Consider the following 17,988-nt stretch of genomic DNA (forward strand, 5'->3'; position numbering starts at 1 on the left):
ATTACTTTACATCAAATATTACAGTTTGTAATATTTTGGGGGGAAATTATTGCATATTTTGTGTTTTTGCCATTAAAAAAAACTAAGTTTTCTGTGTCAACTTCCACTTGAAAATATTTTTTGGGGAAAATATTGTGTATTTTGTGTGTTTGTCATTAAAAAACAAAGTTTTTATGACAAACAGGGAACAAAACAAAACAAACAAAAAAATTTTTTTAAACGTATAATTGACAGATGGATCTGAAGTTGCTCTAAAGATTTAAACATTAAAAGTAAAAAAAAAAAAATTTAATGTATAACTTCTTTTTAACACTTTTATGAGAGGGACCCTTTTGGATCCTTGACAATATATATTTATATATATATATATATATATATATGTGAGTGTGAATGTTGTCTGTCTATCTGTGTTGGCCCTGCGATGAGGTGGCGACTTGTCCAGGGTGTACCCCGCCTTCCGCCCGATTGTAGCTGAGATAGGCTCCAGCGCCCCCCGCGACCCCAAAAGGGAATAAGCGGTAGAAAATGGATGGATGGATGGATGGATATATATATATATATATATATATATATATATATATATATATATATATATATATATATATAAATATAATTTTTTTTTTTAAACGGTCATTGCTTAAAAAAAAAAATTCAAATATTCAAGGATCTAATTACTTCACATCAAATATTACACTTTGAAATATTTTTTGGGGAAAAAATTCATATTTTTTGTGTTTTGAACATGAAACTAAATATTAAAAGGTAAAAACTAAGGATAGATCTAGGGATGTAAGTGTTGAATGTAAAAAAAATATATATGTATATTTATATATTTATTTTTATTTTTATTTTTTTTAACACTTTTATAAATGGGGGCCTTTTTGGATCCCTGAGATTTTTATTGGGAATTTTTTTTTTAAACTGTCATTGTTAAAAGTACCTTGAAGGTAGAAAAGCGCTATACAAGTACAACCCATTGTTCAAAAATAATAATGAATCAAAATAAATGTTAATTTAAAGTTAAAGTTAAAGTACCAATGATTGTTATGAATTATTGACTTATTCAAGGCTCCAATACCTTAGAAGTAAAAAAACAAAAACATTTATTGAATTGGAAAATGAAAACTGTTTATATTTTTCAGTGTGCGGCCCTCAGGGGGAACTTTGTAGAGTGAAGGAGCAAACAGGACCAGTGAGAAGAAGTAGGAGTACATAACAACAAGGAATGTGTCAGAGGCAGACTGACCAGTCTGAGAGGAACATTTCATTATTGTGATGTGCTGACATGATAATTACTTCTTGCACTCACTCTACCTTTGGAACTACAATAGGTATGTATGCATGTGTCCATACCACCACTCTCCTCTTGGGGCACATGAAACCCCCCTGAAGGGTAATAGTGATGGTGGAAACTTTACACTAGACTTCAGGCAACGTGGATCCTGTGCCTCTCCTGTCTTCCTCCAGACTCTGGGACCTCGATTTCCAAAGGAAATGCAAACCAAACCAACCCAAACCATCAGTGATGGTTTGGGGTGCCATGTCATCTGCTGGTGTCGGTCCACTCTGTTTCCTGAGATCCAGGGTCAACGCAGCCGTCTACCAGCAAGTTTTAGAGCACTTCATGCTTCCTGCTGCTGACCTGCTCTATGGAGATGGAGATTTCAAGTTCCAACAGGACTTGGCGCCTGCACACAGCGCAAAATCTACCCGTGCCTGGTTTACGGACCATGGTATTTCTGTTCTAAATTGGCCCGCCAACTCCCCTGACCTTAGCCCCATAGAAAATCTGTGGGGTATTGTGAAAAGGAAGATGCAGAATGCCAGACCCAAAAACGCAGAAGAGTTGAAGGCCACTATCAGAGCAACCTGGGCTCTCATAACACCTGAGCAGTGCCAGAAACTCATCGACTCCATGCCACGCCGCATTAACGCAGTAATTGAGGCAAAAGGAGCTCCAACCAAGTATTGAGTATTGTACATGCTCATATTTTTCATTTTCATACTTTTCAGTTGGCCAACATTTCTAAAAATCCCTTTTTTGTATTAGCCTTAAGTAATATTCTAATTTTGTGACACACGGAATTTTGGATTTTCATTTGTTGCCACTTCAAATCATCAAAATTAAATGAAATAAACATTTGAATGCATCAGTCTGTGTGCAATGAATAAATACAATGTACAAGTTACACCTTTTGAATGCAATTACTGAAATAAATCAAGTTTTTCAAAATATTCTAATTTACTGGCTTTTACCTTTAAAAGGGGGATAAAGTGTGCAAGAAACCTCTCGAAAGCAGGATAGAGTGTGCAAGAAACCTCTCGAAAGTGGGATAAAGTGTGCAAGGAACCCCCCTAAAAGTAGGATAAAGTGTGCATGAGACCCTTATAAAGTGGGATAAAGTGTGCAAGAAACCTCTTTAAGGTGGGATAAAGTGTGCATGAAACCCTCCTAAAGTGGGATAAAGTCTGCAAGAAACCTCTTTAAAGTGGGTAAAGTGTGCATGAAACCTCTTTAAAGTGGGATAATGTGTGCATGAAACCTCCTTAAAAGGGGGATAAAGTGTGCAAGAAACCTCTCGAAAGTGGGATGAAGTGTGCAAGAAACCTCTTGAAAGTGGGTAAACTGTCCATGAAACCTCTTTAAAGTGGGTAAAGTGTGCATGAAACCTCCTTAAAGGGGGATAAAGTGTGCAAGAAACCCTTCTAAAGTGGGATAAAGTGTGCAAGAAACCCTTCTAAAGTGGGATAAAGTGTGCAAGAAACCCTTCTAAAGTGGGATAAAGTGGGCAAGAAACCCTTCTAAAGTGAGATAAAGAGTGCATGAAACCTCCTTAAAGTGGGATTAAGTGTGCATGAAACCTCTTGAAAGTGGGATAAACTGTCCATGAAACCTCTTTAAAGTGGGTAAAGTGTGCATGAAACCTCCTTAAAGGGGGATGAAGTGTGCATGAAACCTCTTTAAAGTGGGATAAAGTGTGCATGAAACCTCTTTAAAGTGGGATAAAGGGTGCATGAAACCTCTTTAACGTGTGATAAAGTATGCATGAAACCTCTTTAAAGTGGGATAAAGTATGCAATAAACTTCCTTTAAGGGCGATAAAGTGTGCAAGAAACCCTCCAATAAGGTGGATACAGTGTGCCTGAAACTTCTTTAAAGTGGGATAAAGAGTGCATGAAACCTCCTTAAAGTTTGTTATTTATGTAGTTTGAGCATTTTCCTCATCAGGTGGTTTATTTTGTACATATGTAGCATCATCTACAAAAGGTACAAAGAACTGCGACATCTAGTGGACACATTTAGAACAGCAGGTTCTTTCATTCAAAAACTCATTTGTATAATTAGCAAACTCATCCCGCGGGACCGGATAAAACCGTACGTTTGACACCCCTGGTTTAAAGCTTTCTGCAATACGGCCGTCAGCGAAGAAAATTCCAGAAAGTAGCCGCACCGTTTTACAAGCCGCAGGATTCAAAGCGTTGGGGGAAAGTCTGGAATTGACGGTATATTCGTGTGTGGTGTTGAGACACGGAGGGTGTTCTCCTGGAGAGGAGGTGGGAAATGATCGCCACCTGACCCGAGGGCTTAATTACACAATGCCCCTCCCCCTCACGCCACAGGCGGGTGACACCTGTTGGCACACCTTGGCCGCCCCTGCTCATGTATCGCCAGAGTGCGCGGGGATGGTTGGCGGACTCACCACTTTGGCGCGGGGGTTGCGGTTGTAGTAGATCATTTTATGCTCGTCCATCCACACTTCGGCGGCCCGCACGCTGTTGGCCAGGGCTTGGGTGCGCGGGTACGGCGCCTTCTTGGGGAAGACGTGGCCCACGTGGGAGCACGGGTGGATCTCCAGGCTTCCGCCGCACTGCCAGATCTGCAGGTGCAAGAGAACCGGTTAACCAAGCCTCACTTCGCCGACGCCTGAAACCCGACGCACGTTTGTCCAGAACCTGAGACACGGGAAGGCACGCCCGCCTTTGAAATGCTGCTCAGCTAATTGGAGACTCAAAATTGCGTGGGAGCGTGCCGCCAGACGAGAGTTGCATCAGCGTCGCAATTACAGCTTTGAAATCCATTTAACCCAAAACATAAGCATTTCAGAAAGAAACATAATGAATATGGTATGACAAGCAACACAATGGAATGTAGTACAAACAAACAGTAGTTTTATAAAGTAAAGCAATACAGCATTTAATTGGAGAGAGCTGTCAAACACACCATCAGCAGCTTCTCCATATATTTTCCTGGACAGATATCATTTCCACGCACTTGGCTGGGCGTTATCGACGCATTCCGCTCCAGTGTGCGGAAAAACTAGCAGTGCCACGCTCCGTGTCCGCCCTGAGATGGGTCGGTCGCGAGTTCAAACCCCCGGCCGAGTCATACCAAAGACTATAAAAATGGGAGCCATTACCCCCCTGCTTGGCACTCAGCTGATTGGGCGAGGCATTGCTCTGCTGTATCGTCAAATTCGTAAGACCAGGAGCCCAAAGGCTGTTCGTCGCAATGGAAGGATTGGGTCAGGCTGTAGGATCACAGACTGGGGCGATTTCTGAACTGAATCGCAAGATGGATCACATCACGAAAAAGCAGGTTGAAAGGGAAAAATTGGATATGAGAGCCAGGATGGAGGAATAGAACAGACAAGCAATTGTAATGTCTGCTCGCGGAAAAACACAATCCTAATCTACGATTTGACTCCCTCGAATGGCCTTGATGCAACAACAGGAGCAGGCTGTCTGAAAACATCCCCCCGAGGACTCCTCAATGATGGACGCTTTTGACCTCCCTCCCTCCTCAACGACACCTGTAGTCGAACTTTTGCTTGCATGCAGAACGGCCTATGGACACTACATCAACACACCACATCAATGAGCATATACAGACAAACCCCCCGTCTCCCACCCCACACCTTCACCACCGCTTGATTCCCCTTCGGGGTGATGGACGGCTGGCAGCGCTTCATAGCAGCAGTCGACCTCCAGGGCCCCAAACCCCCCCAATGATTGTCACACACACACTAGGTGTGGTGAAATGTGTCCTCTGCATTTGACCCATCACCCTTGATCACCACCTGGGAGGCAAGGGGAGCAGTGAGCAGCAGCGGTGGCCGCGCCCGGGAACCATTTTTGGTGATTTATCCCCCAATTCCAACCCTTGATGCTGAGTGCCAAGCAGGGAGATAATGGCTCCCATTTTTATAGTCTTTGGTATGACTCGGCCGGGGTTTGAACTCGCAACCTACCCATCTCAGGGCGGACACTCCAACCACTAGGCCACTGAGTAGAATTTTCTCCGCACTGTCCTAATGCGCGGGAAAAACAAAACGCCCTAGCTATAAGCTAATGCATCTCCCAAGAGTCAAAACACTCCTCTTACCCTGAAGGACATCTCCAAGTTCTCTCCTCCCCACACCTCCATTCCAGTGTCGTACGTCCCCAGGTAGTGGAAATACTTCTTGTCGATGGAGAGCAAACCCCCGGCCATAGTCGGAGACCTGAGGGCGTGGAAGAAATAGTGTGTAGGGTGAAGTGTGTAGTGTCAGTGTGTCTATTCCACCCATAAAAGCCAATAAATAAACATCCCAAAAGTGCCTCCAATACTCTATTTACATTTATAGTGAATATTAACAAGTATCAGTGATATTGTTATTATTAGTGCTGACGCAGACAGACTATTTATAGTGAATATTAACAAGTATCAGTGATATTGTTTTTATAAGTGCTAACGCAGACAGACTATTTATAGTGAATATTAACAAGTATCAGTGATATTGTTATTATAAGTGCTGACGCAGACAGACTATTTATAGTGAATATTAACAAGTATTAGTGATATTGTTATTATAAGTGCTAACGCAGACAGACTATTTATAGTGAATATTAACATGTATCAGTGATATTGTTATTATAAGTGATGACGAAGACAGACTATTTATAGTGAATATTAACAAGTATTAGTGATATTGTTATTATAAGGGCTAACACAGACAGACTATTTATAGTGAATATTAACAAGTATTAGTGATATTGTTATTATAATTCTAACGCAGACAGACTTTTTTTTGTGAATATTAACAAGTATCAGTGATATTGTTATTATAAGTGCTGACGCAGACAGACTATTTATAGTGAATATTAACAAGTATTAGTGATATTGTTATTATAAGTGCTAACGCAGACAGACTATTTATAGTGAATATTAACAAATATTAGTGATATTGTTAGTATAAGTTCTGACGCAGACAGACTATTTATAATGAATATTAACAAGTATCAGTGATATTGTTATTACAAGTGCTGATGCAGAGAGATTATTTATAGTGAATATTAACAAGTATTAGTGATATTGTTATTATAAGTGCTAACGCAGACAGACTATTTATAGTGAATATTAACAAGTATTAGTGATATTGTTATTATAAGTGCTGACGCAGACAGACTATAGTGAATATTAACAAATATTAGTGATATTGTTAGTATAAGTGCTGACGCAGACAGACTATTTATAGTGAATATTAACAAGTATCAGTGATATTGTTATTATAAGTGCTGACGCAGAGAGACTATTTATAGTGAATATTAACAAGTATTAGTGATATTGTTATTATAAGTGCTAACGCAGGCAGACTATTTATAGTGAATATTAACAAGTATTAGTGATATTGTTATTGTAAGTGCTGACGCAGACAGACTATTTATAGTGAATATTAACAAGTATCAGTGATATTGTTATTATAAGTGCTGACGCAGAGAGACTATTTATAGTGAATATTAACAAGTATTAGTGATATTGTTATTATAAGTGCTTAAGAAGACAGACTATAATGAATATTAACAAGTATTAGTGATATTGTTATTATAAGTGCTGACGCAGACAGACTATTTATAGTGAATATCAACAAGTATCAGTGATATTGTTATTATAAGTGCTGACGCAGAGAGGCTATTTATAGTGAATATTAACAAGTATTAGTGATATTGTTATTAAAAGTGCTTAAGAAGACAGACTATTTATAGTGAATATTAACAAGTATCAGTGATATTGTTATTATAAGTGCTGACGCAGAGAGATTATTTATAGTGAATATTAACAAGTATCAGTGATATTGTTATTATAAGTGCTTAAGCAGACAGACTATTTATAGTGAATATTAACAAGTATTAGTGATATTGCTATTATAAGTTCTGACGCAGACAGACTATTTATAGTGAATACTAACAAGTATTAGTGATATTGTTATTATAAGTGCTAACGCAGACAGACTATTTATAGTGAATATTAAGAAGTATCAGTGATATTGTTATTATAAGTGCTAACGCAGACAGACTATTTATAGCGGCGCCGTGATCACAAGCTACTACGTTTACATGACGCTTCCTTGCTTTATTCTAGATCACAAATCATGCCTCTCACCTGCATAGTAAAAGGACGAGTACCGGTAGGTATTTCGACAAGTTGGTACACTTTGACAGCCAATTTAGACACGGGAATGGCGAGAACGACGCGAAAAGAAGCTCGGTTCCACCCCCCCTTTTCTTGTCATTCGTCATCTAAATGGGAATATATGAACATCCTAGCAGTCGGCATCCTAATGACAGCAGACCTTGTACAGTAAGTGATGTTTTATTATGTTTGTTGGCTCTCATCAAGTCTGCAGTGAGTGATAATCAGTGATGATGTTGAAGGAAAAAAAGCCAACGTTGTGATGCATTTTTGAAATGAATATCAAAATATTAAATGTTATTATAAATGTTACTAACTTACGTATATATTACATCATGTATATAAAACCTTAATGGAGGTATTTGGATGTTTTTAGGCTCCATTGTAAGTATATAAAAAAAATACATCCGTCGTCGTGTCTCTCATAATGATTGTGAACGATGGGCAAAATTACAAAAAGAAAAGTGCAGTTCCTCTTTAAAAAAGATCCAAATACCTCCAGTGTAATACAATTTCAGTGTGTAAAAATTCAGTGTAAAAAGTTTCAGTGTAAAAAAAAATCAGTCTATAAAAATTTAGTGTAAAAAGATTCAGTGTATAAAAATTCAGTATAAAAAAATTTAGTGTAAAAAGATTCAGTGTGAAAAAATTCTGTGTAAAAAGATTCAGTGTATAAAAACTCAGTGTAAAAAAGCGTATAAAAAATTCAGTGTAAAAAAAAATCAGTCTATAAAAATTTAGTGTAAAAAGATTCAGTGTAAAAAAATTCAGTGTAAAAAGATTCAGTGTATAAAAATTCAGTATGAAAAAATTAAGTGTAAAAAAATTCTGTGTATAAAAATTCAGTGTAAAAAATTTCAGTGTATAAAAATTTAGTGTAAAAAGATTCAGTGTGAAAAAATTCTGTGTAAAAAGATTCAGTGTATAAAAACTCAGTGTAAAAAAGCGTATAAAAAATTCAGTGTAAAAAAAAATCAGTCTATAAAAATTTAGTGTAAAAAGATTCAGTGTACAAAAATTCAGTATAAAAAAAATCAGTGTATAAAAATTCAGTGTAAAAAGATTCAGTGTAAAAAAATTCAGTGTAAAAAGATTCAGTGTATAAAAATTCAGTGTATAAAAATTCAGTGTAAAAAGATTCAGTGTAAAAAAATTCAGTGTAAAAAGATTCAGTGTATAAAAATTCAGTATGAAAAAATTAAGTGTAAAAAAATTCTGTGTATAAAAATTCAGTGTAAAAAATTTCAGTGTATAAAAATTTAGTGTAAAAAGATTCAGTGTGAAAAAATTCTGTGTAAAAAGATTCAGTGTATAAAAACTCAGTGTAAAAAAGCGTATAAAAAATTCAGTGTAAAAAAAAATCAGTCTATAAAAATTTAGTGTAAAAAGATTCAGTGTATAAAAATTCAGTATAAAAAAATTCAGTGTAAAAAGATTCAGTGTGAAAAGATTCAGTGTTGCGCTGCAACTAACGATTAATTTGATAATCGATTAATCTGTCGATTATTACTTTGATTAATCGATTAATAATCGGATAAAAGAGACAAACTACATTTCTATCCTTTCCAGTATTTTATTGGGAAAAAAAAACCCCAGCATACTGGCACCATACTTATTTTGATTGTTTCTCAGCTGTTTGTACATGTTGCAGTTTATAAAGGTTTATTAAAAAAATAAAATTAAAATAAAAACATTGCCTCTGCGCATGCGCATAGCATAGATCCAACGAATCGATGACTAAATTAATCACCAACTATTTTTATAATCAATTTTAATCGATGTAATCGATTAGTGGTTGCAGCCCTAATTCAGTGTATAAAAATTCAGTGTAAAAAAAAATCAGTGTATGAAAAATGAAGTGTATAAAAATTCAGTGTAAAATAATTCAGTGTATAAAAATTCAGTATAAAAACTGAAGTGTATGAAAAATTAAGTGTATAAAAATTCAGTGTAAAAAAATTATGTGTATAAAAATTCAGTGCAAAAAGATTCAGTGTAAAAAAATGATGTGTAAAAAGATTCAGTGTATAAAAACTCAGTGTAAAAAAGTGTATAAAAAATTCAGTGTAAAAAGATTCAGTGTATAAAAATTCAGTATAAAAAAATTCAGTGTATAAAAATTCAGTACAAAAAAATTCAGTGTATAAAAATTCAGTGTAAAAAGATTCAGTGTAAAAAAATTCAGTGTAAAAAGATTCAGTGTATAAAAATTCAGTGTATAAAAATTCAGTGTAAAAAGATTCAGTGTAAAAAAATTCAGTGTAAAAAGATTCAGTGTATAAAAATTCAGTATGAAAAAATTAAGTGTAAAAAAATTCTGTGTATAAAAATTCAGTGTAAAAAATTTCAGTGTATAAAAATTTAGTGTAAAAAGATTCAGTGTGAAAAAATTCTGTGTAAAAAGATTCAGTGTATAAAAACTCAGTGTAAAAAAGCGTATAAAAAATTCAGTGTAAAAAAAAATCAGTCTATAAAAATTTAGTGTAAAAAGATTCAGTGTACAAAAATTCAGTATAAAAAAAATCAGTGTATAAAAATTCAGTGTAAAAAGATTCAGTGTAAAAAAATTCAGTGTAAAAAGATTCAGTGTATAAAAATTCAGTGTATAAAAATTCAGTGTAAAAAGATTCAGTGTAAAAAAATTCAGTGTAAAAAGATTCAGTGTATAAAAATTCAGTATGAAAAAATTAAGTGTAAAAAAATTCTGTGTATAAAAATTCAGTGTAAAAAATTTCAGTGTATAAAAATTTAGTGTAAAAAGATTCAGTGTGAAAAAATTCTGTGTAAAAAGATTCAGTGTATAAAAACTCAGTGTAAAAAAGCGTATAAAAAATTCAGTGTAAAAAAAAATCAGTCTATAAAAATTTAGTGTAAAAAGATTCAGTGTATAAAAATTCAGTATAAAAAAATTCAGTGTAAAAAGATTCAGTGTGAAAAGATTCAGTGTTGCGCTGCAACTAACGATTAATTTGATAATCGATTAATCTGTCGATTATTACTTTGATTAATCGATTAATAATCGGATAAAAGAGACAAACTACATTTCTATCCTTTCCAGTATTTTATTGGGAAAAAAAAACCCCAGCATACTGGCACCATACTTATTTTGATTGTTTCTCAGCTGTTTGTACATGTTGCAGTTTATAAAGGTTTATTAAAAAAATAAAATTAAAATAAAAACATTGCCTCTGCGCATGCGCATAGCATAGATCCAACGAATCGATGACTAAATTAATCACCAACTATTTTTATAATCAATTTTAATCGATGTAATCGATTAGTGGTTGCAGCCCTAATTCAGTGTATAAAAATTCAGTGTAAAAAAAAATCAGTGTATGAAAAATGAAGTGTATAAAAATTCAGTGTAAAATAATTCAGTGTATAAAAATTCAGTATAAAAACTGAAGTGTATGAAAAATTAAGTGTATAAAAATTCAGTGTAAAAAAATTATGTGTATAAAAATTCAGTGCAAAAAGATTCAGTGTAAAAAAATGATGTGTAAAAAGATTCAGTGTATAAAAACTCAGTGTAAAAAAGTGTATAAAAAATTCAGTGTAAAAAGATTCAGTGTATAAAAATTCAGTATAAAAAAATTCAGTGTATAAAAATTCAGTACAAAAAAATTCAGTGTATAAAAATTCAGTGTAAAAAGATTCAGTGTAAAAAAATTCAGTGTAAAAAGATTCAGTGTATAAAAATTCAGTGTATAAAAATTCAGTGTAAAAAGATTCAGTGTAAAAAAATTCAGTGTAAAAAGATTCAGTGTATAAAAATTCAGTATGAAAAAATTAAGTGTAAAAAAATTCTGTGTATAAAAATTCAGTGTAAAAAATTTCAGTGTATAAAAATTTAGTGTAAAAAGATTCAGTGTGAAAAAATTCTGTGTAAAAAGATTCAGTGTATAAAAACTCAGTGTAAAAAAGCGTATAAAAAATTCAGTGTAAAAAAAAATCAGTCTATAAAAATTTAGTGTAAAAAGATTCAGTGTACAAAAATTCAGTATAAAAAAAATCAGTGTATAAAAATTCAGTGTAAAAAGATTCAGTGTAAAAAAATTCAGTGTAAAAAGATTCAGTGTATAAAAATTCAGTGTATAAAAATTCAGTGTAAAAAGATTCAGTGTAAAAAAATTCAGTGTAAAAAGATTCAGTGTATAAAAATTCAGTATGAAAAAATTAAGTGTAAAAAAATTCTGTGTATAAAAATTCAGTGTAAAAAATTTCAGTGTATAAAAATTTAGTGTAAAAAGATTCAGTGTGAAAAAATTCTGTGTAAAAAGATTCAGTGTATAAAAACTCAGTGTAAAAAAGCGTATAAAAAATTCAGTGTAAAAAAAAATCAGTCTATAAAAATTTAGTGTAAAAAGATTCAGTGTATAAAAATTCAGTATAAAAAAATTCAGTGTATAAAAATTCAGTATAAAAAAAATCAGTGTATAAAAATTCTGTGTAAAAAGATTCAGTGTATAAAACTTCAGTATGAAAAAATTAAGTGTAAAAAAATTCTGTGTAAAAAAAAAAATCAGTGTAAAAAAATGTCAGTGTATAAAAATTCAGTGTATAATAATTTGGTGTAAAAAGATTCAGTGTAAAAAGATTCAGTGTATAAAAAATCAGCATAAAATGATTCAGTGTATAAAAATCCAGCATAAAAAATTAAGTGTAAAAAGATTCAGTGTATAAAAATTCAGTGTAAAAAAAAATCAGTGTAAAAAAATTCAGTGTATGATAATTTGGTGTAAAAAAATTCAGTGTATAATAATTTGGTGTAAAAAGATTCAATGTATAAAAATTCAGTGTAAAATAATTAAGTGTAAAAAATTCAGAGTAAAAAAATTCACAAAAAAATAAAGTTTTTTTTAACACTGATTTTATTTATACACTGAATTTTTAAACAAGGATTTTTTTCTAACTGAATTTTTATACACTGGACGTTTACACACAGATTTTTTATACACTGCCTTTTTTTTTCTCAATGAAAAATTGTCAGCATAATTTGATGTACAACAATTCAGTTCACAACGTTCAAACAAACTATTCAGTTACGTCAACTCAAGTGTCAAAAAAAGCTTTGGTAAAAAAAAAGACACAAATTAGTTTCCATAGCAACCGGACGTTAGCGAGTGAAAGCGGAGGTTTGATTTGAGCTGAGTGGAATAAAAGAGTAGCGAACGCACCTGATGACATCAGTAGGCGAAAGGCAGAGTAGTGAACGCACCTGATGACATCAGTAGGCGAAAGGCGGCGTGTCTTCTCAAACTGGGGGATGGCGTGCCAGGTGAAGACCATCCGCCAGTCAAAGCCCCCGATGCTGGGCTCACCTGGGTGGCCCAAGAACTCAAAGGTGTTCCAGTTGATGGAGTCGATGATGGGACACACCACGGCCGACGGCTTCTCTTTGATCCTGGCGGCGGGCGAAGGGCAGACTTTAAAAAAAAGCAACGAGACGGCCGAGGTCGGGTGGCCCCTCCCACCTTTGGAGGAGGGGCTCCAGCCAGCCCTGGTGACACTCGCAGTGGCAGTCCAGGAAGGTCAGCACATCGCCCGTGGTGAGGGCGGCTCCCAGCAGGCGGGCTCGCACCAGGCCCTGCCTCTGGGTGGCCCGCACCAGGCGCACCTTCCTCAGGCTCGACAGGTACTTCTCCAGCGGCGCCTTCAGGTGAGCTGCAGGCGGGGGGGAGGAGTCATTTAAAAAATATATTTATTTATTTTTTTACCCTCACAATTTTTACCCAAATGTGTGTAAACACTGTCATGAATGTGAATACATGAATTGGGGTTAGCACGGTGGCAACAACTGGCGCCCTGGTTGCCTGCTAGCGATTAGCACATTAGCTGTCAACTAGTAAATACAACAGGAGAGACTTGTATGTCCCCACAATGAGGAAATGACATGCTAGTTGTCAGTTAGCCCGCTTGTTGTCAGCTAGCGGTTAGCGCGTTAGTTATCAGCTAGCGGTTAGCGCTGTAGTTACCATGAATTGATTAACGTGGACCCCGACTTAAACAAGTTGAACAACTTATTGGGGTGTTACCATTTAGTGGTCAATTGTACTGTACTGTGCAATCTACTAATACAAGTCTCAATCAATCAATCAAAGCTTTAGTTGTATAGCCTAGTCTAGTTGTAAGCCAGCGATTAGCACTTTAGCTGCCTAGCTAGGGATTCACGCCCTGGTTGTCAGCTCGCGATTTATGCGTTAGTTGCCAGCGAGCAAAAAAATGCATTTGTTGCTAGCTAGCTATTAGCGTGCCAACCGCCAGCTAGCGATTAACGCACTAGTTGTCAACTAGCGATGAACCTTTCAGTTGGCAACTGGCGATTTGCCGTTTAGTTGTCAGCTAATGATTAGCGCACTAGTTTTCTAGCGTACTAGTTGTCACTTAGCGACAAACGCCGCGCTAGTTGTCAGCTAACGATTAACGCACTAGTTTTCTAGCGCACTAGTTGTCACCTAGCGACAAACGCCGCGCTAGTTGTCAGCTAACGATTAACGCACTATTTGTCACCTAGCTACTAGCGCTAGTTGTCAGCTAACGATTAATTCACTATTTGTCACCTATCTACTAGCGCTAGTTGTCAACTAACGATTAACGCACTATTTGTCAACTATCTACTAGCGCCGTGCTAGTTGTCAGCTAACGATTAACGCACTAGTTGTCACCTAGCGACAAACGCCGCGCTAGTTGTCAGCTATCGATTAACGCACTATTTGTCACCTAGCTACTAGCGCTAGTTGTCAGCTAACGATTAATTCACTATTTGTCACCTATCTACTAGCACTAGTTGTCAACTAACGATAAACGCACTATTTGTCACCTATCTACTAGCGCTAGTTGTTAACTAACGATTAACGCACTATTTGTCAACTATCTACTAGCGCCGTGCTAGTTGTCAGCTAACGATTAACGCACTAGTTGTCAACTAGCGCACCTATCTACTACCGCTAGTTGTTAACTAACGATTAACGCACTATTTGTCAACTATCTACTAGCGCCGTGCTAGTTGTCAGCAAACGATTAACGCACTAGTTGTCAACTAGCGCACCTATCTACTAGCGCTAGTTGTTAACTAACGATTAACGCACTATTTGTCAACTATCTACTAGCACCGTGCTAGTTGTCAGCAAACGATTAACGCACTAGTTGTCAACTAGCGCACCTATCTACTAGCGCTAGTTGTTAACTAACGATTAACGCACTATTTGTCAACTATCTACTAGCGCCGTGCTAGTTGTCAGCTAACGATCAACGCACTAGTTGTCACCTAGCGACGAACGCCGCGCTAGTTGTCAGCTATCGATTAACGCACTATTTGTCACCTAGCTACTAGCGCTAGTTGTCAGCTAACGATTAATTCACTATTTGTCACCTATCTACTAGCACTAGTTGTCAACTAACGATTAACGCACTATTTGTCACCTATCTACTAGCGCTAGTTGTTAACTAACGATTAACGCACTATTTGTCAACTATCTACTAGCGCCGTGCTAGTTGTCAGCTAACGATTAACGCACTAGTTGTCACCTAGCGACGAACGCCGCGCTAGTTGTCAGCTATCGATTAACGCACTATTTGTCACCTGGCTACTAGCGCCGTGCTAGTTTTCAGCTAACGATTAAAGCGCTGGTTGTCAGTGATTAGCACACTATTTGTCACCTAGCTACTAGCGCTAGTTGTCAGTGCGTTAATCGTTAGCTGACAACTAGCGCTAGTAGCTAGGTGACAAATAGTGCGCTAATCGCTGACAACCAGTGCGTTAATCGTTAGCTGACAACTAGCGCTAGTAGCTAGGTGACAAATAGTGCGCTAATCGCTGACAACCAGCGCGTTAATCGTTAGCTGACAACTAGCGCGGCGCTAGTAGCTAGGTGACAAATAGTGCGTTAATCGTTAGCTATTTGTCACCTAGCTACTAGCGCTAGTTGTCAGCGAACGATTAACGCACTATTTGTCACCTAGCTACTAGCGCTAGTTGTCTGCTAACGATTAACGCACTATTTGTCACCTAGCTACTAGCGCTAGTTGTCAGCTAACGATTAACGCACTATTTGTCACCTAGCTACTAGTGCTAGTTGTCAGCTAACGATTAACGCACTATTTGTCACCTAGCTACTAACGATAGTTGTCAGCTAACGATTAACGCACTATTTGTCACCTAGCTACTAGCGCTAGTTGTCAGCCAGCGATTAACGCACTATTTGTCACCTAGCTACGAGCGATAGTTGTCAGGTAACGATTAACGCACTATTTGTCACCTAGCTACTAGCGCCGCGCTAGTTGTCAGCTAACGATTAACGCACTATTTGTCACCTAGCTACTAGCGCCGCGCTAGTTGTCAGCTAACGATTAACGCACTATTTGTCACCTAGCTACTAGCGCCGCGCTAGTTGTCAGCTAACGATTAACGCACTATTTGTCACCTAGCTACTAGCGCCGCGCTAGTTGTCAGCTAACGATTAACGCACTATTTGTCACCTAGTTACGAGTGCTAGTTGTCAGCTAACGATTAACGCACTGGTTGTCAGCGATTAGCACACTATTTGTCACCTAGCTACTAGCGCTAGTTGTCAGTGCATTAATCGTTAGCTGACAACTAGCGCTAGTAGCTAGGTGACAAACAGTGCGCTAATCGCTGACAACCAGCGCGTTAATCGTTAGCTGACAACTAGCGCGGCGCTAGTAGCTAGGTGACAAATAGTGCGTTAATCGTTAGCTATTTGTCACCTAGCTACTAGCGCTAGTTGTCAGCGAACGATTAACGCACTATTTGTCACCTAGCTACTAGCGCTAGTTGTCTGCTAACGATTAACGCACTATTTGTCACCTAGCTACTAGTGCTAGTTGTCAGCTAACGATTAACGCACTATTTGTCACCTAGCTACTAACGATAGTTGTCAGCTAACGATTAACGCACTATTTGTCACCTAGCTACTAGTGATAGTTGTCAGCCAGCGATTAACGCACTATTTGTCACCTAGCTACTAGCGCCGCGCTAGTTGTCAGCTGACGATTAACGCACTATTTGTCACCTAGCTACGAGTGCTACTTGTCAGCTAACGATTAACGCACTATTTGTCACCTAGCTACTAGCGCCGCGCTAATTGTCAGGTAACGATTAACGCACTATTTGTCACCTAGCTACTAGCGCCGTGCTAGTTGTCAGCTAACGATTAGCACGCTGGTTGTCAGCGATTAGAGCTCCAGGTCTCAGCAAGCAATTAGCGCACTAGTTGCCAGCTAGCTATAATGCATTTTTTGCCAGCTAGCTCTTAGCATGCATCACTGTATACGGGTGCTGGTACAGGACTACAGGAGTGTTATTTGAAATCTAAAAGAGGTATAAAAATGTTTTAGAAATTTTTTTTTTTTACAAGGTTGTTAAAAAAAATTGTTCAAAAAATGTTTGATATTTATAAAAAAGAATGAATTTTTCGTGGAAATGAATTTCCGGTGCTGTGGTGTGTTGGCGCGTCACCTCTGTCGCTGTAGTCGTCCACCAGCACCAGCTCCTTGAGCAGGATGTCCGGAGACGTCTCCAGGACGCTGTGGACGGTCCTGATCAGCGTGGACCAGGCCTCGTTGTAGAAGGCGATGACCACCGAGGTGGTGGGCAGGGACGTGTAGTCGTAGTGCAGGTCCAGGCAGCTGCAGAGGGGAGGACCACACATTCATTAACAAGTCTCACAAAACACAAAAACATACGCACAACTTTTACAACTTGGAACGCTTTTTCTTTGGGCCTGCTCTCTTTCCTGTGAGCCTCTCTGGCCAGGCGTGGAACGCCAAAGTTAAAGTCAAACCTCAGGAAATAAAATTGTTAGCGTGCCTGTTGCTCTCCGAGTGCCACGCCTACTTTGTCCCCTCTCCCGGAAGTCAACAAATGGCACAAAATTACATTCCCCTCTTACTTACATCAATATGACACATTTGCATCAACCTAAATTCACTGCACGATTATTAGATATTAAATTGAATGTATTTATATTTTATTTCAATATTAAAAATCAACTAGAAGAGGCAATTCCTGAAGGAATATCGTGTGAATGCTCCAATGCTGAAGATGAAGTGAAATACTGACATAATGTAGTATGAATGGAAGAATAGTTGGAATGTTGAAGAGTTTGAGTTCCCAGGAAAACCGGAATTTGATTTGGAACTTGAGAAAGTTGTTAGTTTGAATGTCCAGGACGAGTGGAATGTGTCGATGTTGGAATGGTTTGAATCGGTTGAAAAATGTGCGAATTGTGCAACTTGGAAAAATGTCCCATTCATTTCAATGGGGACTTCCTGGAAATTTGGGAAGTTTGGGAAAAGTGGGATTTTTAAAAAAATGATTAGGAGCCTAAATGAGCTGAATTGGTTGATGTTGGAATCGTTTAAATCGGTCAAGAAATGTTGGATTAGTAACAGTTTTTGATTGAGAAATTCCTGGAATTTTGGAAAAACTGGTAATGTGTCTAGTTCCTTAACCAACTGGATTTTTGTCCTGAATATGAGGAGTGTTTTGACGGTGGATCGGTTGAAATGGGTTGAAA

The 17,988-nt window shown here is 37.0% G+C and overlaps 1 protein-coding gene across 1 annotated transcript in view; it reads right to left on the minus strand.

The window, feature by feature from the left end:
• The window catches only part of galnt12 (UDP-N-acetyl-alpha-D-galactosamine:polypeptide N-acetylgalactosaminyltransferase 12), a 43,273-nt gene that overhangs the window by 13,137 nt on the left and 12,148 nt on the right, over nucleotides 1-17,988 (minus strand). Inside the window, exons 2-6 of the mRNA XM_061930819.1 lie at nucleotides 16,929-17,098; nucleotides 12,925-13,114; nucleotides 12,669-12,854; nucleotides 5,384-5,501; nucleotides 3,702-3,878 (exon numbers count right to left, since the gene is read on the minus strand). Of these exons, the coding sequence (XP_061786803.1) occupies nucleotides 3,702-3,878; nucleotides 5,384-5,501; nucleotides 12,669-12,854; nucleotides 12,925-13,114; nucleotides 16,929-17,098 (841 nt within the window). The remainder of the gene's footprint in view (nucleotides 1-3,701; nucleotides 3,879-5,383; nucleotides 5,502-12,668; nucleotides 12,855-12,924; nucleotides 13,115-16,928; nucleotides 17,099-17,988) is intronic.

Source organism: Nerophis lumbriciformis, linkage group LG37, assembly GCF_033978685.3.
Source record: "Nerophis lumbriciformis linkage group LG37, RoL_Nlum_v2.1, whole genome shotgun sequence".
Classification (NCBI taxonomy): domain Eukaryota; kingdom Metazoa; phylum Chordata; class Actinopteri; order Syngnathiformes; family Syngnathidae; genus Nerophis; species Nerophis lumbriciformis.